The sequence below is a fragment of the Aethalodelphis obliquidens genome, unplaced genomic scaffold (assembly GCF_003676395.1).
Source record: "Aethalodelphis obliquidens isolate GAN/ISIS:26980383/991018 unplaced genomic scaffold, ASM367639v1 scaffold39, whole genome shotgun sequence".
Taxonomy (NCBI): Eukaryota; Metazoa; Chordata; class Mammalia; order Artiodactyla; family Delphinidae; genus Aethalodelphis; species Aethalodelphis obliquidens.
In genome coordinates this window covers 18,360,020-18,382,303 of record NW_020837983.1, presented here as the reverse complement: position 1 = coordinate 18,382,303, position 22,284 = coordinate 18,360,020, and the positions used below count along the sequence as shown (strand labels likewise).

At 38.4% G+C, this 22,284-nt stretch overlaps 2 protein-coding genes across 5 annotated transcripts in view; one reads left to right on the top strand and one right to left on the bottom strand.

Annotated features, from left to right (window-relative positions):
* Positions 1 to 2,575: 2,575 nt before the first annotated feature.
* Positions 2,576 to 12,272, bottom strand: ENY2 (ENY2 transcription and export complex 2 subunit). Of its 2 annotated transcripts, none has more exons than XM_027131616.1 (5): positions 12,192 to 12,265; positions 10,625 to 10,701; positions 6,789 to 6,859; positions 5,401 to 5,475; positions 2,576 to 2,856 (listed from the first exon to the last, which is right to left on the bottom strand). In XM_027131616.1, exons 2-5 carry the CDS (start codon positions 10,690 to 10,692, stop codon positions 2,780 to 2,782), a joined length of 291 nt encoding a protein of 96 aa, XP_026987417.1. In that variant the 5' UTR covers positions 10,693 to 10,701; positions 12,192 to 12,265; the 3' UTR covers positions 2,576 to 2,779. The 2 variants fall into 2 exon arrangements, with proteins under 2 accessions (XP_026987417.1, XP_026987416.1); XM_027131615.1 differs by having other exon boundaries at positions 2,583 to 2,856; positions 12,120 to 12,272.
* An 84-nt stretch (positions 12,273 to 12,356) lies between these two features.
* The window catches only part of NUDCD1 (NudC domain containing 1), an 88,148-nt gene continuing 78,220 nt past the window's right edge, over positions 12,357 to 22,284 (top strand). Inside the window, exon 1 of one of the 3 annotated variants that reach the window (XM_027131612.1) lies at positions 12,357 to 12,701. In XM_027131612.1, the coding sequence (XP_026987413.1) occupies positions 12,584 to 12,701 (118 nt within the window). In that variant the 5' untranslated portion in view covers positions 12,357 to 12,583. The remainder of the gene's footprint in view (positions 12,702 to 22,284) is intronic. The other 2 variants (XM_027131613.1, XM_027131614.1) reach the window with 2 other exon arrangements.

Genomic DNA, 22,284 nt, shown 5'->3' with positions numbered 1-22,284 from the left:
TGTCCCATATCCAATTACCAATCCCCAGAAAACCCAGGCCCTGGCTTTGCACTGTGCAACCAAATGATACACTTGTGATGCCAGAGCAAAGCGATTACATAAATAATTTACTTAGGTCTTCTTTAATCCTATACAAGAGAAGCTTATGGTAATCTTAATTAGTATTTTACTCACCCAGCACAGTCATGTAACAGTAATCTTCTATTGAATTTCCAACATTGAGCACAAAAGGGTGCAAGATTTTTAAAGAATGTGTTCCTAGTTTACATAAATCAGTGATGTGAGTCAAAATATACACAAAGTCCGTTTATTTAAAAGGTATCAGTGTTCTAGATGCAAACTATAATTTCTAAGATGTCAAAAAAAACCCTAGAGGTGGTGGGGGAGTTCTCAGCATTATTATTTTAAATCTAGGCTCTTTAGTATTTTGAATTGCTATTACATATTTTCGATTCACCAATTTTGTTCCATTTCAAAGTATTTTCATAACTTGTTTTCCATTTTCTCATATTTGCTTTTGAGCTATTAAAAGTTATTTCTATGAGCAATTTTTGATTCGCTTTCATATACAGTAGTATGAAATAAAAACTACTCATTTTTAACATTTATGTACCATTTAAGATTGTTTCCTTTTTGATAATCGGTAGCAGAATGGTGAATGTAACTATCATTACTTTGGATCATTGCTTTACAAGAGATGAGGCGAAACAAAAAATTCTTTGGGGTAGTTTTATGATATTTTTGTGTGTATCTTGGACTCAAAATTTACATAATTAAGTCTAGTTGGTTCAATGACTACACTTAAACTATAAATTCATCAGAAATACAAAGTTGTATCTCTAGAACATGAACCAAAAATTAACATAAAGGCTTTCCTCAGCTACACTCAATTGTTACCTTCTTTGGTGCTCCTATAATGTTCATTCACTAGTGCATTCATATATTCCTTTGTCCATTCACCCACAAATGAGTATCATACAAAGTAAAAATTAGTCATGTTTCCTTCCCTCCAGGAGATGCATGTTGAAGTTGGAAAACCAGTGTTGAAATTAAGCACAGGTGCTTCTTACCGAAAAACAGTGGTGGGGAATCTAAACCAGAGCAAGAAACGTCAGAATATTTCGGCAATGACTCAAGCTGAATTTTGAAGGGCAAGTAGGAATGCCGTAAGTAGAAAGGCTTTCCATTTCCGTGGATTTTCCAATGTATTACAGGTGTAACAACTTGGTACTTTTGGGGCCTCTTTACCCAGAGAAATAAGTAAATGGCAGATCAAGAAGGGCCTAGGTGGTACGGCAGAGCTTGAATTTTACCTTGCAAACTAAGAAGTTATTGAGAAATTTCAAGTAGGGGAATAAAATGACCAGGCTTGAATTTTAGTAAGGTCACTTAGGCAATAATGTGGAAGATATATTGGAGGAAACATGGAGCAACTGGAGTGCGGAAATATTAAGAGCCGACTCAAGTAATCTGGGCTTGAACTAAGAGGGCCTAAGTTAAGCAGGCAAGGGGACAATTTAGTCTTGCTACACTCAAAATGGTCTTGATCAGCAGCACAAGCATGTTTGAGAAGCTTGCCTGAAATACAGAATCTTGTGCCGTATCCCTTACCTTCAGAATCAGTATTTTAACAAGCTCCTCAGGTAATCTGTATGTCTGGGAGGCACCACACAGTAGGGGCAGTTACTGGAGGAAAAAGAAAATCACTCTCAGGTGGGGTCAGTTTGAGGTGTTTATGGAACATTCAAGGAAGCTGATCCATAACAGTTGATGTATGGATCTGGAGGCTGGGCTGGAGATGCAATTTAACATTTATCAACCTGTTAGTATTTGAAGCCATGGTCCGACCCAACTTTCCTGGTATCTGCCCAGGAAATTATATCATTAGGCAGAGGGCCCAGAGGGAGCACTAAGAAACACCATTATTTAAAGTTCCATACAGCAAAAGGTATCCACAAGAAACAGAAGGAGCTTCCAGTGGTAGGTATAAACAACGTGAGCAGTGGGAAGAGTTCCAAGTGGCCGGATGGTCAACATTCTTGTTTTCCAGCAGAGGTCACATAAGAATAGACAAAAGTCCATGGATTTGCCAATCTTGATGTCAGAGTAAAGCTATGGATGGAGATTATTTCCCATTAAGTTCTTTCTTGACCTTAGTAAGTGGGGATGCAATTTAGTTTCTGCTTTCAAAGTTCAGATGAGTAGAGTATGTGAGAGGAGCTTGGTATGGAGCCAGTTTGCAAATGTTCTCTCTTCCAATAAGATGGTAAATTCTTTGAGGAATAAGGAAGGCACATAAAGATGAGTAAGACCCGGTCCTAACCCTCAGCGTTTATAACAAATAAGATATCTGTAGTACAAGGTGGGACATATATTATAAAATATTATAGGAATTCAAAAGAGGCATACACTACATCCAAACAATCAGAAGAGGCTGCTTACCTCTCCTCAACTGTTATTACAGAGATTTGCTTACTTAACATTTACATACTTAACACTTAAACTATATTCACTGCTTGACTTTTTCTCTTAACAAATCTGATGAATTATTAATAAAGTCCCATTTATTCCAAAATCCAAGGAAACTTCAAACTCATTCATGAGATATTTATTAAAATAACACATTTAGGGAAAAAAATCAATACAATTGTATACATCATTACTGAAAACTGTATACCATCATACAAAAAAGGATTTTATTTTGGGAAATCAATTCCTAATTTATGGCAAGTTTTACTTTCAGAAATAAAACCACAAAACAACACAATCTAATTCAATCTTAAAGGCTGGCATGCTGAGCAAGGAATGTTCTTATTCTTTGTAGGAGCTCCTTCTTTACACTGTCAGGTACCAGGGCTGAAATATAAAAATAAAAACATAAGAGTAAAGAAGATCCCAATTAATATATGTCAATTTGAGATCTGGTATTTTATTCAGGACTACCAACAAAATAATTTCAAAAGTAACCCTTATGCTTCAATAAAAAAATAAAGACATTTGAGAAAATAAAGTATATTTGCAATTCATTATTTGAATGAATTATCCAATACCTAAAAATATATTGCACATGTGAAAATTCTTTAAACTAGGAATAGAAAAGGCCTTTTTTAAACAGAGGCTGTAAAAGATTAATGAATTTGATTCAAATGCAACAACTTAATAAGCTTGGTCAAAATTACCATAAACAAAAACAAAAACTGAGAAAACACTGCTAATCTCTCTACTACACAATTTCTTCAATTTGATATGAAAAAGAGCAGCAGGCTTACAGAAAAATGAGCAAAGGAGATGAAGAAAAGGAGAGGCATATAGTTCTTGAATGTAAAAGGAGTTTAACCTCACAACAGAAATGAAAATTAAAACCACATTCAGATAGCATGTTTTACCAATGAGACTGGCTAAAATCCAAAGGTCAGTAATGTATATATTGGCAAGACTGAGGGAAAACTGGCCCTCTCATATTAGCTGGTGGGAGAATAAACTGACAAAACATTTTGGGGAAGGTAATTTGGCAATACTGTATTGAAATAAATGCATATACTTGAATGAGCAAAGATGCAAAAGCTTCAACAGTAGCTGTATTTGTTATAGGCTTATTTTTAAAATTTTGAACCATGTAACTGTATTATCTACTCAGAATATTAAACTAAAAATGGGAAAACGGGAGTTCTCTGGTGGCCTAGTGGCTAGGATCCCAGGCTTTCACTGTTGTGTGGCCCGAGTTCAATCCCTGGTTGGGAAACGGAGATCCTGCAAGCCGTGTGGCATGGAAAAAAAAAAAAAAAAAAGGAAAAAAAGCCCTGCTCTTTGAAATTTAAATTAATATTAAATGTCAATAAATAAATCTACACTATTTCCCCCTTTTGGCTACTAAAAATAAGGACAATAGGGAATTAACTATACAGATACTCCTCTTTATAAATTTACTGTAAGCCTGCGTAGAAATGAAGACTACATAATTAATACAAGTCCACTGCAAATGTGATCACTATGTATGTTAAATATACTTTTAATCAAAATTATGGTGATGGAGAACAGATCAGCTGGCTTGGGGTTAGAGATGTGGTGTAACTATGAAGGAACAGCTTGAGGGAGTTTTTTAGAGTGAATCTATACATGTGTATAAAGTTCATAGAACTGACACTAAAAAAGGGTCAATTTTACTGTATGTTAATTTAAAAAATAAAAACAAATACCTCTCTTGACAATAAAAAGAACACTATGAAAATAAAAGAAAAGATTTATTTTTACTTCTCTTTTCTTTTTTGCTCATTCTCTAGCAAGGGAGCTACAACGGATTGAAATGTCCAACACACAAGTATTGAAGGAGAAGCAAAGGATGATTTCTACCCTGTTAACAGATTAAGCATAAATTACAGAAGAAAAGTAGAAAAAGAAATTACAGAAATTTATTTTAAAACATAAATCCATGGGGAGAACAATAAATACTGCTTTTTCCCCCTCCTTTTCCTGAGACATGATTGACCAAAAAAGTCATGTTGTTTAGCTGTAAACAGCCCTAAAAAGATGGCTGGAAAGGACCACGAGATGTTGTCGCTCCTTCCACATGGTAGCAGTTCAGGGGACTAGTATTCCCTAGTAATAATTTTAAAATCATTTACTTTTCACACTTAAATTCTTTTTACTATTTCTGTGTGAGGAAATAACGGGTCATCTAATTTACCTGCTTCCACTTACAATACAACTCTCCCTCCCCCCACTGACTTCCTCAAATGAAATGATGAAAATAATCTCATTACACTTAATTATATGATGTAATTCCTGACTTAATACTTATTACATATAAATATTTTGTTAATAGTTTGTTAATATACTACTTCCTCTCTTTCCTTTGGCTTCTCTAAACAAGGTATTAAAGGGAGAAATTAAGAAGGTAGTTGAAGTATGAGTCTTAAATATGAATTACCCTGACCATGAAGTTATGGAGCTACCAAATTCGTAATTAGACATTCAAGAAGACATTTTTGTTTATTTTTAGTAAGGAAAGAGAGCAATGACTCAGGGGCTGGTGTAAAGCTCTGAATTATTAAATATCAGGCTAAAGTTTACAAATCCTAGCTTCAGGTAATATTTGCCTCTACAAAATCCTGTATTATAAAAATGGTCTGTTCTAACAACCACATCAACTTATATTTGTGTACTGTTTTAACAGTGCAAAAACGTTTTACACCTCTTACTTGTTTGTTACTCAAGACCATGCACAAAAGTTGGTGAGGCAACTATAACTCTTCCCAAAGAGGAGATGCAAGTACCCACATAATTTTGGAAAGGGTGCTTTTCCTTGTAAAAAGACAGAAAAGCTGCACCAGCAAAAGAGAGAAAAAAAAAATCATGTCTTAGCCCACAATTCCTTTCACACAATTTGTATTCATTCCTTACCTCTGCCTTTTGGTGTGATTTCAGCCACCAAGTCATCAACAGTAACGTGTTCTAGTCCTTTTTCTTTAATTACCTCTTATGCAAAAGCAAAAAACAAATCATATCATTTAAAATCATTATCTGTAAGAAAGATTTTCATAGAGGAAGGGTTAAGATCATGTTTTTAGAGTACAGACTGGTCTTTAAAAAAAAAAAGAGGATACTTCTTTTTTTCTTTTCTAATGAAGGTTTATTTCAACCTTAAACACAGTATGTATTCACCAGATCAAAAACATAAAATAATTATAACACTTAGAATGAATCTGAACTGTAAATTCACATCTAATATTTGTAAAAAACTGGAAACTTACAACTGCACAGATCTTATTTCATGATAATCATATCAGCTCTTGAATGTATGGAGGGGAAAAAACTGTAATTTAAGTCTAACTTGTAATTTCACAGCCCCAAATTAAAATACAGAACAACTCCTTTGCTCCTTTCTCTTCTCTAGGCTGGGCCAAAAGAAGGAGAAAGGAGTTTACACTTATTGGACCCCTATTATGTGCTGGGTGCTTTGCATCATTTAATATTCACGATAAGCTGACAGGCTGGGCATTTTTCCCACTTCAGAGGTGAGGCAAGTGAGGCTTAAAGATTAAATAACTCATTCAAACACGACTTGAAATCCAGCTCTAGTCTTACCAGTGAAGGTCTGTATGACCTCAAAGTCTATGCTTTTATTGATTTGGCACATTGCCTTCTTCCGGTTAATGATATAAATAGTTTCTATTATCATTTGTAGAAACCAATATGAGAATTCATTATAAATATCCAGAATTCCAGCATACCAAAAGCTGAGCCAGAAAGGAAGGAGGCTCATCTTAGTGACACTTGTAATTCTATCTAATGGCATAATCATCAATACCTAATTGCAATTTAACAAGCTCCCATTTTATAATTTTAAAAATACATGTAATTTTCTAAGAGCTTTTATAGATGATTTTTTCAAAAATAACACTGTTAAAGATAGGAGATATAATTCCTGTAAGTCTGCCAACCGTACAGTGCTCAATGTGTTAAGAAAAACAGACTAGGAATAATTAATGTTTCACTTTGAGTAGGCACAGCAAAAAAGGTGGGATTCCATATTCCATGCCAGAGGAAATCTTGCCTCACTTGTTTTAAGAGAAACACAAAGAAAATTTCTAAAAATTAAGGAATAGGTCTACATATTATCACTGAGAGGAGGTAATCTTTACCATCAAGCTTCAATTTTCTATTTGTTTAAAATTATGCTTGAGCACTCAGTATATCTTAAAATACTGACTATAATTTTTCTAATGAATTCCAAACCAACACAGTTGAGAGCTATGGAATTAGCTTATCTTCTAAATGAAACAGATTACCTTTACAGTGTGCCTTCAACTGATCCTTCCAGCCACATTCAATTAATTTAGCTCTCAGCAACTCTTTGAGGCTGTTGAAAAAGAAGTGTTTCCAAATTAAACTACAATAGTGTTCAAGTGTACAATATCTTAGATAGGAATGCTTGAAGCAAAGCTTCAACTGTTCAATTAAAAATCCCACCTTCCAGTTATAAAACTTTAACCATGGCCTAATCTTGGTTCTACCACTAAAAAGTTCTTTGGTCTTATGCAAGGCATTTAAATGCTGGGCCTCATTTTTGTCATCAGTAAAATTCAATGAAGTGGATGGGGTACAATTCTTCTTAAGAAACCCTACTCTCTGGCCTTCTTACACACTTTCTACTTCCCTCCACCAACAGGAATATTGTGGGTTTTGTACAACTTAAGAAGGGTATTAGTTGAGTTTGAAGCAGCTGTACTTTTGAAATCTTCAAACTCCAAAATCCATTCTTTAACTACAAATTCTTACCCATTAGCTCTCTTATTGCCTCGTTATATAACTAATCTCAGACTTGCCCCTCCCTTTTTCTCATTATCCTTCTAAATTACACATTAACTATGGTATTTCATTAATTCTAAGACTGTGCTTTCCCACATTTTAACAAGTCAGTAATTGGCATACCTATCATAATTTAATTGGCAATATTTTCTTTATTCTTAAAGGTTAAAAAAATATTGGTGGGTATTACAACTAATGGCATCATGGGTGCAATAAAATATTTTATCCTTCTGCAATACCTAGTCTTATAAAACCTCAATCTTCAACCTAAATCACCTCATTTCTCAGCTTAAACATGTCAAGTCCCAAACCAAACTGCTTCTTTTTCAGTATTCCTAACATCCACTTATGTGACATTTCCATCTAGATGTTTAAGTCATTTAATCGTAACAGGGACAAAACCCAACTCTTGCTTCTCTTCCATCTCAAGCTGTTCTCCTTGTCAGACTGGCCACTCCATTCTTCCGGATCCTCAGGCTAGAAACCTTGGCAGCATCCTTCATTCAGCAATTATTTTTATTTATTTATTATTATTAGTTTTTGCGGTATGCGGGCCTCTCACTGTTGTGGCCTCTCCTGTTGCAGAGCACAGGCTCCGGACACGCAGGCTCAGCGGCCATGGCTCACGGGCCCAGCCGCTCCGTGGCATGTGGGATCTTCCCGGACCGGAGCACGAACCTGCGTCCCCTGCATCGGCAGGCGGACTCTCAACCACTGCGCCACCAGGGAAGCCCCAATCAGCAATTTTGATAACACTAATGTCCAACCCATAAGCACATCCTATTGGTTCCAGTTTTAAAATATATACCTGATATCCAAATGTTTCTCACCACCTCTGCCATTACTACCTAGTTGAAGCCACCATCTTCTCTTGACTGGACTGTTGCCAAAGCCTCCTAACTCGTCCCCCTGCTACTTCCCTTGTACACGTCCTTCTCCTCTCACTGCTCAAAACCCTCCAGTGGCTTCCCAATTTACTCAGAATACAATTTCAAGTCCTTACTACTACCTAAATGACCCTGCATGGTCTGCCCCCTCCGAAGCAATGCCTCTGACTTTACTGTTTCCTTCACCCAGCTGACTCAGTCTTATTAGTTTCCATGGGTTCCTCAAAATGCCAGGCAAGGGAACTCCCTGGCTGTCCAGTGGTTAGGACTTGGCGCTTTCACTGCTGGAGCCTCGGTTCCATCCCTGGTCCAGGAACTAAGGTCCCACAAGGCACACAAGGAAAAAAAAATGCCAGGAAAGCTCCTGTGTCAGGACCATGGCTCTTAGGAGTCCCCTCACTCCCTCATATCCTTTTGATCTCAGTGAAGCCTACTTTTTTTTTCTTATCCAAAATAACACACCTGATTATTCTCTGCTTTATTTTTCCTCTAGAACTCATCACCATCTGACATATTACACATTATTTTCTGTCTCCTCCCATTAGAATGTAAGCTGTGTAAAAGAACAGGCTTCATTTTGTTCACTACTATATCTCCAGCACCTAACAGGAATATGGTAGAAACTCAGTAACTCTAAGCTGCATGAATGAAAACAGATAAAAAAACAGTAATACATAATACCCTATACCCATTATTGGCAATACTATCCTCTCAGTTTCCCAAGGCACTGTTCTAGAGGCTTTCTTCTTCCTCATTCCTCATGTCAAGGGTTGTTGATTTTACTTAAAAAAAAAAAAAACCTGTAAGTTCTCCTTTCCATTTTTGCTGTTTTCCACTTTTAACCTATTATCTTCTGCAATTTATCTCTAGCCCTTCAAGTCTATCCTCCATACTGCCAAAATAACATTCCTAAAGTGCAAATATGATCTAGTCAGTCCCTTTCTTAGAATTTTTTAATGACTCCCACCACCCAAGGATAAAGTCAACAACAGATGTTTTTGCAAACTACCACCTATTTTCCTGCCATTTCTTTGACAGTAAAAACACTCCACAACTCTCGGTGTAAGAAATCCGGGTAGGGCTCTAGCAGTGGAAATGTGACCTAGGCAACGCTGATTATGAATGGCCTATTACCTTAAGTAGGATGGTAATCTAGCTAGGTCCTTTGCTGAAACTACTAGGAGAACGGTAGTCTCAGGTGGAGAGATGTAAATTTTGAACTGCTAATTTCTGCCACCTTGTGGGTAGTGCCTTCTTGAGAATAAAGCCAACAGAGAGGAAAGCAGAGATGAGAGACGGAAAGACAGACATGTTCTTGGCAACTATTTTTGAGTGCCTGAAGCACCTTCAAGTTCTAGACTTTCAGTCACACGATCTTATATAGAAATTGGCTGAGCCAGTTACTGAGTTCAGTTTCTTATCATTGTGAATGGAAAGATTTCTGATTATACAAAAGCCACATTTCTCCTGTCCACTGTCTTTCACATTTTAACTGCACAGTTCCCCAGAATATTATCATATTGTAACAAATCTCTTTGACTGTGCATATTCGGTTCCATTTGCCTAGACTGTCCTTTCTCCTTTACCGGGTTGGGGAACTGCGAATCCTTCTTACCCAGCTGAAGTACCACTTCTACTATTCTGTGAGAGCTTTACTGACTACCTTAATCCCCAGGTAGAACTGAGAGATCCCTCTTGTTCCTTATATTTCTCTCATACAATTTATCACCCTGCTCCTGGAAGCTTTTTTGATTCCTTAGACTCTCCTCTGTACTTCCAAACCTGTTCATTCTTCAAATATTTACCTGGCCAATTATGTGCTAGGCACGATGCTCGGTATACAGTAGTATTTCTGCTGTCAAGGAACTCAGATTCTATTGATACAAACTAGCAAAGGAGGTGATTATAATACAAAGTGATTAAATACTATGATGGAACAAGGTATTTGGGAGTTAACAGATTTCTAGAAGAGACGATACTTAAATTAAGACCTGATAATGAGCTAGAATTAGTTAAAGATGGGGGGAAGGAAGAAGAATGTTTCAGAGAGTAGGAATAGCACACATTGCTCTGAGGTTAAGAGAGCTTGGTAACTGAAACTGGTTCCATCATGTTGTCTCCCTGTTAAAAAGTGGGTAACATTTTATCTTCAATTGTAGTTATCTGGGTATGTATTTTTCTTCTCCATTAGATTAGACATTTTTTGAGAGAGAGTCACTTCCTGTTCATCTTTGTACATGATCCACTTCCCTCCAAGTCTTGCAATATTGAACAGACCTAAGCATTTTTAACAGATGTTAGGAATTGCTTTTGATAATCTCAATTTTCTGTAATTATTTCCACTGACATCAGTTTTGTTACTTTTTAGATTCTTATAACTGTAATTTAAAGATGTTAAATGTAATTAATTAACACAATCGATTACTTACCGTTCTCTTTCTCCAGTTTCTATCAACTTTTGGTTAATTGCTGCTCTCATCTGCGCATCTTTGTTCATCTTGCTAACCTGAACATCAACACGTATTTTCAGATATAGAACACTTACAAAGCATTTTCTTCTAAATCCTCTCAAGCACCTCAACACATTTAACATTCTGTCTATCAACTGAAGGGGTGATAAATTTCAACAATGTGTTAACAAGGTCCTTACTCCTAATATTATTTACTGCATCCCAAGAAGTCATGATCATGACTTTACAATTTTCTTCCCCCATGTACCCTTTATTAATAAGTCTCTAGATAATGACAATTACTGTAACATTTATTAAACACTTATGTACCTGGAACTGAGCTAACGCACTGAGTTTTTAATCTCATTTAATTCCCAGATCTTATTCTTTTATGCAAGTACTATTAACATAGTTTGTATTTTACAGATGAGGAAACTGAGGCACCGAGATAGAAAAGTGGTGAAGGCAGGACTTGAACTCAGGTTCTGTGACCCCAGAAGCCGCAAAATACTTTAACCACACATAATAACTGACTGCTAATCATTTCTGCATCTTAATTAACTGTATTCAAAATTTGGGGGAAGCTATATAACCTAAATATCAATAGAAGAGTAAGCACAGTTTGTGAAAAATGAAATTCCTGGGTAAGGATCTGAAGTGCTTTACTTTACTTTCCACTAGTATGTACCCAGAATTACAACTGCCAAACTAGCTTTAAGTATGTGTGTGTGTATATGCTCTTTATCAAAGCTTGCTGGTTGGGTTAAGGAGAAAACAAATACCAAATTAATTCCTAACTTAGAAAATTCTCAGTTTTCAGTAAAAACGGACAACCAAAACGGTGTAAAAAGGACAGGGAGGATAAACTGTAAAACCTGGAATAAGGTAACGTTACTCCACTTATCTGTCACCAACTTGAGACTACTTTTGTTGTCCCCAACCTCGCTCGCCGCCTCTATGAAGACTCAAGACTGGCAGTGAGTTTTCAGAGTTGTTTTTTTTTTTTTTTTTAATGGAACAGGAAAAAGGAGAGGTTGAGAAGTGACTAGGATATATTTGCTTTTGCAGTTGGAGGCTAACATTTTCAAAATAATACTAAGGTCTAGTCCGTACCATTAGCAGAATACTGAACTTGATCTTGCCTTGGCCCCCAAAATACGGAGAGTGACCTTGGACAAGTCAGTTCTTAAAGGCCTCAGTTTTCTCACTGGTAAAACAAGGGCGCTAGGGCATCCCTCCCAGTTCAGACAGTCTTTGGGAAAACAGAATAGGGCGGAGACAGCGGGAGAGGCGGGAGGGGAGGAGCCAGAAAACAAAGCGAGGACTGGCTTCAGGCCAACTCCGGTAGCACGCCCTGTCGGAGAGCCCTACAGGCCCGCGAGCGCGGGTCGGGGAAGCTAACGAAAGACAGCACATCGAAAGGAGCCTGGGCTGGGCCCGGGTCCCGGCCCTGAGGACCACGGGCATAGCTCACCACCATCACCGCGGGCGAGGGCCGTCCCTTCCCAGCGACGAAATGACCCTTGCGCTGACGACCGTTACCTACCACACTCTTCGGCTGCCCGGACCTAGACCCTCAGTAGCTCGGGCACCTAAGCACACAGAAAGCTAGCACACGCATTTCCGGGGCGGGGTCTCGCCACCCTGCCTATAATGTGAGAATTTAACCAGCGCGGGCCGCCTCCTGGTCGCTCAGCCCTCTGGGTAAGAGAGTCCAGATCCTGCTGTCACACGGGCATTAAGTTCCCTAAAAACTACATATCCCAATATGCAACAGAGCCAACTTCCCCGTGGGCACTACATTACCCAGAAGGGATATTACGCCGCAGTGTTTTCTGGGATGGGAAGCACGCCGCCTCCCTGCCACGGTAATATGCGTGAAGCGCGGACCTTTCAACCCGAACTTTATTAATTCTCACGCTAGGCCCCCGGAAGGCGATGGAGGTGGCCGCTAATTGCTCCCTGCGGGTGAAGAGACCTCTGTTGGATCCCCGCTTCGAGGGTTATAAGCTTTCCCTCGAGCCACTGCCCTGTTACCAGCTGGAGCTTGACGCAGGTGGGTAGCGGCGGTGCCCCCTAGCACTCTGTTGCTTTCTCCTTTTGGCTTCCGAAACTCGACGCTTCCTGCATTTTCTTCTTTTCTGACTCCGGGTAGCCAGGCGACCGTGGCCTTCCTCACGGCCTGCCGGGCAGGGGTGGACCAGAGTGGCTGGTTCTGGAGAATGATGCCCATCCCCGGCCCCCAGGGGAGCCGCCTTCGAGTGGCTCTGCCGTAGCGGGACCCTGGGCCGGCTCTAGGCTCCGCTGCCCGTGCTCCGAGGTCCTGCATGCGGGTGCTTTCTGGGCTCCGCCCGCCTGTCGGTCCTGGCCTGGCCCCTGCTGCGGAGAGAGCTCAGGGCAGGCTTTCCTCCTGGAGCATTCCCTGTAAACGTGTGCGTTGAGAAGTCACACCTCTTTGGAGGACCTTCTGCTTCTGTTTCCTCTGGCCGAGACCCAGTTCTTAGAAGAGAAACTCCATTGCAGTTAGGAGCGTTTTCAATTACCTACGGGCCGTCAGATTAAGGACTCTATCGTAGATTACATCTCGAGAAATATTTGAGGAAAAGTTGGTTTAGTACTCACACTTCTACTACTTGTTTTGTTTATCTGTAGGTGGCGGGAATATTCATCCTTGTTTTTACAAGGTAAAGAATGGCATTTTTGTTAATGATAAAGAGCTCAAAGATTGCATTTTTAATACACAGCCCTGCTGATTCTGATGCATGTTGTCAGTGGATCACACTTTGAGAAATAATCTAGAGTTAATAAGTTTTATAGAATCAAATACGTGTTTATTCATTTAATATATAAATTACATAAGTTCAGAAATCTCTGTTGAGAGCCTGTTTTATGTTACATGTTGATACAGTCAAGATGAATATGACACAGCCAGTAACATAAAAATGCTGTTGTCTAGTTAGGAAGAAAAGTGTAAGCAAATAATTATAAGACAGTAAGACTGTCTTATAATTAGGGATTATATGGGATTATAAGGGATATGTACAAAACATATTGATAACGTTTCAGTATCTTTCCCAAACCAGCCTGGGACATCTGGGAAAGCTTCCAAAAGAAGTTGATATCTAAGTTGAGCTTTAAAGAATAGGTAGTTGATCAGGGTAAGAGAAAATGAGCTTGATGTTTCTTTTCATTCCCTTCCTTTCTCTCTCCCACCCCATATAAATGAATGATACCACCATGTTAGTTAGCCTTGCATTAAAAAACCACCCCAAAACTCAGTGGCTCAAAACAGTAAGCAGTTATTATTGCTTACAAGTCTACAGGTCAGCTAGGTGGTTCTAGTCATGACTGTACTTTCTCATATGTTTGGAGTTTCTCTGGCTGTAGGCTGATTTAAGATGATTTCAGATGGTCTTTATCCTTCAGCATGCTGGCACAGGGTTATTCCAAGAGTCTTGTCTTGAAGAGTTTTTCAAGCTCTGATTGTAGTAAGTGTGCTATTGTCCCTTTGGCCAAAGCAAGTTGTATAATCAAGCTTAGAGTCAATATGGGAAGCTCAAACCAAAGGGCATAATAGGTCCAGGGAAGCATAAAAAATTGGGACTACTAGTGCAGGTTGACATAATTGCTCATGCGAGAGTCACCTTTGGTGTATTTCTTCTCTTTTATCCCCTATTGTTTCTCAGCAAATCTAGTCAGCTCAAAATCTTGACTTTTCCATGCCTCTACCGTTGTGCAAATCCTTGTTATCTCTTACCTGAACTATAGTACCTTCCTGACTAGGCTTCCTGCCTTCGATTTTGGGCTCCTTCATTCCATTCTTTGGAAGGCAGTACTTATAGTTTTTATCGATAACTCTACATTTGTTTGATATCTGTTTCCTACACTAGACTGTGAGTTCCATGGATACAGCGGTGTTTCTCTTGTGCTTGGCATAGTGGGTACTCCATACATTGAGTGAATGAAGAAGAGAGGTTGTTGAGGTCATTCCATTCATGGGAAGCATGAGCAAAGGGAAAAAATTAGATTATGTGCAGGGCACTATTGCTGTATTGCCTGAGCAAAAAATCTACTGGGAAAATGAGAGGACTTAGGTGAGGGCACATTTTGTCTTTTGGACTTTATCCTGTGAGTCAGTGTTTCCCAGACTTTTCCATGGGCAATTACAATAAAAATAAAGCTCAGCTGTCATTGATTTACCAACTTTTTAATTTGCTAAGTGCAGGTGTTTCTTAAGAACTGTCATGTACTCACCCACCCTTTCATAAACAAAAGGATATTTTGACACCAAAAAAGCAGGAAGCAGAATCTCACAATAAATAGTCCTCTTAATCGAATACATTAACTTTATGAAAAACTGAGTTGTTCTTTTTCGCCCCTCATTTCACCAGTGTTGGTCTTAGATTCTGTTTGGGATGCACAGGTGGAGGTGATGAGGTGCCATTTAGGGTTTTAAGTGTGGAAGGGAAGTGGCAGGTTTGGGGATTGAATGGTTCACTCCTAGGCTCTGTGGAGATTGAGTTTGGAAGATGAGGGGAATGGAGATGGGGAGACCAGCTTGGAGGCTTTGCAACAGTTCACATGAGGAGCTTTCATTAAGAATTAATTACTTGAGGAGGAGGATGAAGAAGAGGTTAATTCTTTTAAAAACTGCCATTTCTAGAGATATTGTGAGGTGTGATTGAGCTACTTCTCCTGACAGTTTGATTTCTTTTATAACCAACCTAAGGGGTTCATGTTAATTCAGCAGACTGTTGGTGGGCACCTGTGGTGTGTGAAGCTTCCCAGTTGGGATGTGAGAATGAAGATGTGGTGTCTGGTCTCAAATTGCTTGGAGCTTTGAGTTTTATTCTCTTGTCTTAAATGTTATTAAGTTGTTCTGAAACCCCCTATGCTACATAAACAGTAAATGTCACTTTGTCTTTTTCTTTTCCAAAGAACTAAGCAAAAAAACCTTTTGTATAAAATTGTAACTGCCCTTTGAGCCAGCAGTTCCACTTCTGGACATTTATATTTTTTCCCTAGACTCTTCATTATGTAAATGTATATATTTTCCTCCTATATTTCACCTAGCTAACTCATACTCTGTTCTTTCATCTTGGTTTACACGTTACTCAGATTCCTTTCTTGACTATCTAGTAAAAATCTATACTATAGAATCTATACAAATTACGATCTGTACTTTTCCACAGTACCTGATTCTTCATAGACTTTATCACACTTTAGCATTTGGTGTTTCTCTGCTATATCCATTTCTCTGCTAAGACTGCTAGTTCTGTATTGAGGTTCCTGTGTCCGTCTTTTTTCAGTGTTTCATCTCTGGAGCTGCAGCATGACTGATGAATAATAGAAGATTTTATATCACAACCTAAACAGCTTTATTGAGCTATAACAATAATCTACACATATCTAAGTGTATAGGTTGATAAGTTTTGACATGTGTTCATATACACTCATGAAGTCATCACCACAATCAAGATATTAAACTTAGGGCTTCCCTGGTGGCGCAGTGGTTGAGAGTCCGCCTGCCGATGCAGGGGACACGGGTTCATGCCCCAGTCCGGGAAGGAAGATTCCACAGGCCGTGGAGCGGCTGGGCCTGTGAGCCATGGCTGCTGAGCCTGCGCGTCCGGAGCCTCGGCTCCGCAAAGGGAGAGGCCATAACAGTGAGAGGCCCACCTACCGCAAAAAAAAAAAAAAAGATATTAAACTTAGCTACCATCCCCAAAAGTTCCCTTGTGCCTTTCTGTAACTGGCCCTCTGTTCCTCCCTCTCACCTCTCAGTCCCTAAGCCACAACTGCTCTGTCACTGTAGATTCGTTTGTATTTTCTAAAGTATTATATACATAGAATTACACAGTATGTACTTTTTTGTCTGGCTTCTCTTACTCAGCATAATTACTTTGAATTTATTCTTGTTGAATGAGAGAGAGATTTTTAAATCCCTGGCTATAATTGTGGATTTTTCTCTTCTTCCTTGCAGTTCTGTCAGTTTTTGCTTCATACATTTTATGTTGCATAAACATTATTGATTATTATGTTCTCTTGATAAATTGACCACTTTATCATTATGAAAGAACCTTTATATCCTTGGCAATAGTCTGCCCTGAATTCTCCTGTTTGATAGTAAAATAGTCACTTCAGCTTTCTTCTAATTAATGTTACCATAGTGTATACATATATATCTTCCATTCTTTTAACCTATTTGTGTCTTAGTATTTAACATGCATTTCTTTCTTTTTTTAAAATTTATTTTATTGAAGTATAGTTGATTACAATGTTGTGTTGATAACATACATTTCTTTTTGGCAAAAATAGGTCTTTTTTATTCAAACTGATAGTCTTTATCTTGTGATAAGACTTACATTTAATGTGTTTATTGATTTTGTTAGGTTTGGGTCTTTCATCTTGCTGTTGGTAGTCTGTTGGTCCCATTTAGTCTTTGGGAGAATGGAAGTTTCCTGCTTTTCTGCCTTCTTTTGGATTGAGTATTTTTAAATGAATCCATTTTTATCACATTTGTTGGCTTATTAGCTATAGCTCTTTGTTTTGTTATTTTAGGGTTTATAGTATACATCTTTAAATTATTACATGGTGCATTCAAATGGTATTGTACTGTTTCATGTGTAGTATAAGAACTTCACAAAAGTATACTTCCATTTCCTTTATGCTATTGTTGTGCAATTTACTTTTACATATTACTATAAACTTGTAATACATTGTTATTATTTTTGTTTAAATAGTTAATTATCTCTTAAAGAGAAGTAAGAAGTAGAGAAAAAAATCTTATATATTTACATTTCTGGTGCTCTTCATTCCTTTGTGTAGATCCATATTTTTATCTGTATAATTTTCCTCCGCCTGAAGGACTTTTAATATTTCTTGCAGTGTGGGTCTTCTGGTGATTAAATATTTCAGCTTTTGTATGTCTGAAAACATTTTTATTTTGCCTTGATTTTCAAAAGATACTTTTGCTATGTGCGGAATTCTAGGTTAACAGCTTTTTGCTTTCAGTACTTTAAAGATGTTACCCCTTGTCTTATTACTTGTATTGTTTCTGGTGAGAAATTGTATGTTAGCCTTTGTTCTTTTATGCATAATATCTTTTTCTTCTCTGGCTGCTTTTAAGACTTTTCTCTTTCATATTGGTTTAGAGCGGTTTGATTATGTTGTGTGTTGATGTGGTTTTCCTCATGATACTTGTGCTTGGGGTTTGTTGAACTTCCTAGATCCATGGGTTTATAGTTTTCATCAAGTTTGGAAAGTTTTCAGCCATTATTTCTTCCAGTTTTTTTTTTTTTCCCTCTGTTTTCTCCTTTGAGGAATCTAGTTACCCATTTTTGGATTACTGGAAGTTAACCCCAGCTCATCAATGTTCTTTTTATTTTTTTCTGTTTTTTTTTTAAATCTTTCTTTGGGTTTTTTTGTTTTTTTGGCCCTGCTGCACAGCATGCAGGATCTTAGTTCCCCGACCAGAGATTGAACCTGTGCCCCCTGCAGTGAAAGCATGGGAGTTTTAATCACTGGACCGCCAGGGGAGTCCCTTAAATCTGTTTTATTTTGGATAGTTTCTATTTTCATGCCTTTAATTTCACTAATCTTTTTTTTTGCAATGTCTATTCTGTCATTAATCCCATCTAGTGTATTTTTCATCTTAGCTATTGTAGTTTTCATCTCTGGAAGTTTGACTTAAATGATTTTTAATACCTTTCATGTCTCTGGTTGTCATTTTGAACATTTGGAATGTACTTTAATAAATATTTTAATTTTTTTAATTTAATGTTTCATTAAACATTTTAATGTTTTAATGTTTTAAAACATTTTAATGTTTTGTTCTGCTAATTATAACTTCTGTGTCAGTTATGTGTTGGCTTCTGTCGATTGGGTATTCTCATTGTGGGTTTTGTTTTCTTTCCTCTTTGCATGCCTGGTAATCTTTGGATGCAAAAAGTTGTGGATTTTACCCTGTTGAGTGTAAGACGTTTTCGTATCCTTATAAATCTTCTTGAACTTTGTTCTGTGATGCAGTTGAGTTACTTGGATTAATTAGATTAATTCCACTAGGTCTTGCGTTTATGCTTTTTTAGCCTTGTCTGGAGCAATGCTCAGTCTATGGCTGATTATTCCTCACCACTGAGACAAGACTTTTCTGTGTACTCTGTCTATGAATTCGGAGTTTTCTCTGGTCTGCCTAGTGGGAACAGTGACAGCTCCTAGCCTTCTGTGAGTACCCAACACTGTTCCCTCTAATCCGTTCAGGTGGTTCTTTCCCTAGTCTGGGGTAGTTTGCTCAGGCATATGCCATTAGTTCTCTGCTGAATATTTGAGAGAGACTCTCTGCAGATCTCTGGAGTTCTCTCTCTCTATGGCTCTCTCTTCTCTGGTACTCTGTCCGATGAACTGTAGCTGTCTTGGTCTCCCCAGACTTTCAGCTCAGATTCCTCAACCCAGGGAGCTGGTCAGGTTCTACCTCACTTTTCCCTCTTTGTGCTGTGGGCTGGAAACCCACTCATGGCACTAAGCTGGGGCAGTAGTAGAGCTCACCTCATTTGTTTCTCATCTCTTAACGATCACTATCCTTTGTTGCCTGTTGTCTTGTGTCTTGAAAATTATTGTTTCATGTAATTTTGTCTGGTTCATTTTATTTTGTCTTACTGGTTGTTTCTGAGGGAGGGATAAATCTGATTACTATTATTCCATCTTGGCTGCTCAATGCATATTTTTAAGGGAAAAATAATTTTATAGAGTAGTAGAGCTAGAAACAAAATTAAAATGGGTTAATGAGGGTAATGAGAAAATGGGAGTGTAGACTCTTTTCTAGAGAAGTTTGAGAAGTACAGGGTGGGAGAGAGCTCTGCTTTGAGTGCAGAGCGAAGAAGAGGAAATCTTTTTCATGTGTTTTGAGAGCGGGCAAGTTTTCAGCATATGTAAGTGGAGGAGAAGGGGCCAGTGGAGAGGAGATAACCTGAGGAGAGGCCTAGAAGAGGCAGGAGAGAATGGAATCATAAACAGCTGTGAGAATTAGCCTTGGAAGGGAGAAGAGGAACCAGGAGATTAACACTTACTCTTTTTCTTAGGTGTCACATAGCAAATACTTCACATAATTTAAACTTGTCAATAATTTCACAGGATAAGTATTATTAACTTTTATTACAGGTGAGGAATCAGGGTAGAAAGTTAGGTAACTTAACCTTAGCCATCAGTGGCTAACCTGACCCTACAGCTCGTGCTTTTTCTAATGCACTTTGTGGTCTCTGGGCTGTTTCTTCAGGGCAGGGAGAATAAAAGCTGGCGAAGGTTTAGGCTATAATTGGAATAAAGGGATAGAAGAGCCATGTAACTTATTTATGTAAGTTTACTATAAAATTCATGCCTACTCTTCTGGAGGAAAATTTGGGGAAGAGAAGCAGATCACTGTGTTATGGTGCAGAAGCATTGTATAGAGGAGTAGTGGGAGCAATGCTGCTAATTCTAGCCCTGCCTTGTTCTGTACATTTTGCTTCAGAACTAATACAAACCTGTACTCTTGCTTTTTTACATCTTTGTATGCAAAGAGCAAACACAGTAACTAGGTGAACAGAAGACTTAACTGATCATTTTTAGAAGATAAATGGTCTAAGAAGTGACCTTTGTGAGTTAACGTTCTTTGGCCCTTCCCCTCCTTTAAAAAAAATACTGTACTTTGCTTATGTAAGTATTAGATTGAATCATATTCAGTTGGTGTCAAAAGAGTTGAATATTGACAGTTTCATGTGGTTCAACCTAACTGTGTATTTTGAAAGGACAAGAAGCAGTAATTGTGACCATTGTTAGCATGATTAGGACACGGATCATGTCTGTTTTATTTACCAGTATTTGCCCAATGCCAAGCACCATGTCTGGCACATAGTAGACATTCAATAAATAATTTGTGAATGAAAAACTATAGGTTTTTGAGGTTCCATGCATGTTTTATAAGAAATATAGGTAAAGATTAAGGGAGATTCCCTTCTTGTTAGGCCCTAAGTTCTTTTTCATAGAATAAGAGAGAAGGCTTTTTCAGCAAACTGTTTTATTTCTAATGTAAGATAATGTTAATAAAATACTTTACTACAGTGGCTTCTTAGCCCTCTGTTAAAGAGGTTCCTCTTCTTCAGTCATATCAAAGATCGAGCTGGATTGGAGACTCCCTGCTGTCCAGCCCTCCCTTAGTCTTTACAAAAGAGCCCCATCAGTGGTTAAGCTCTGTCACATTCTGGACATTGCTTTTCTCCTTTCATTTTTCTCTGCCTGCCCTTTTATACTCAAGTTGATTGACAGGGTAAATGCAATAACTTTTCCTTTCTCTTTTGGGGCCAGAGAGGTGGCCTTTTTCTGAGCACTGTCAGCTTTTGCAAAATAGCAAGTATGTAATGTGCCCTTCATTTGTGTCCTAATAACCTACATAAATTAATCTTGTCAGAATGCAGCAACCTAAGACTTAAGACTATTTCATGGTTTCCTAATAATGGTTTTCCAGAATCAATACAGTTACAGACAAGGTGTTGTACCAAGGCAAAGGGCTAAGAAGTCTCTGGCTTGTTCAGGTTTGGTCAGGGGTCTTTGGTACAAATATGAAGAAAATGTATTTGTTGTATCATTGCCTAATATTACTGCTTTGGAACATTCTGTTACCACGTACACTTCCTGCAGCGTCGAGTTGAATCTACACAGTGGTGCTAGAAAAACAAGAATTAATGATTGTTTCCCTTCTAATCAGTGAATATGTATTTTTAACTTCCTTATAAAATAAACACTTCCTTGAGTCATGTAATAATTTCCTCAGCCTCTATCAAATCCATCACAAAGTTATAATGATTTAACCTCTGATAGGTCTCCAAATTTCAACCATCCTTTACCTGGATGACTGCAGTAGCTTCCTGGTGGATCTTCCTGGGCTTACTTTGCTTTGCTCTGGTCTGTTTTCCATAGGTAGTTATAAGTAGCCTTTTTAAAATTTTTTTATTTTTGGCTGCGTTGGGTCTTCGTTGCTGCGCGTGGGCTTTCTCTAGTTGCGGCAAGCGGGGACTACTCTTCATTGCGGCGCATGGGCTTCTAATTGCAGTGGCTTCTCTTGTTGCAGAAGCATGGGCTCTAGGCACGCGGGCTTCAGTAGTTGTGGCATGCAGGCTCAGTAGTTGTGGCTCGCGGGCTGTAGAGCACAGGCTCAGTAGTTGTGGCACGTGGGCTTAGTTGCTCCGCGGCATGTGGGATCTTCCTGGACCAGGGCTCGAACCCGTGTCCCCTGCACTGGCAGGTGGATTCTTAACCACTGCGCCACCAGGGAAGTCCCTATAAGCAACCTTTTATACATTCGAATCTGGACTTTACTCTCCCGCTTAAAAGTTCTTAAATGAGCTCTTATTACATTGAGTTTATCAACAATGATAAATAAAGGCAAGGCCTTTTGTGATCCAGCTTCTGCCTAGTTCTCTAGCTTTATTCATCTGTTGCCTTTCCTTGTGCAGTTCTCCATGTTGCTCTGTATTTCAGCCAGTCTGGCTGACTTTTAGTTTTTTGAACACAAGTGTTTCCTTTTACTTTCGCCTGCTCTCATTTTGTCTGTGATAAGTAGTGTGTGTGTGTGTGTGTGTGTGTGTGTGTGTGTGTGTGTGTGTGTG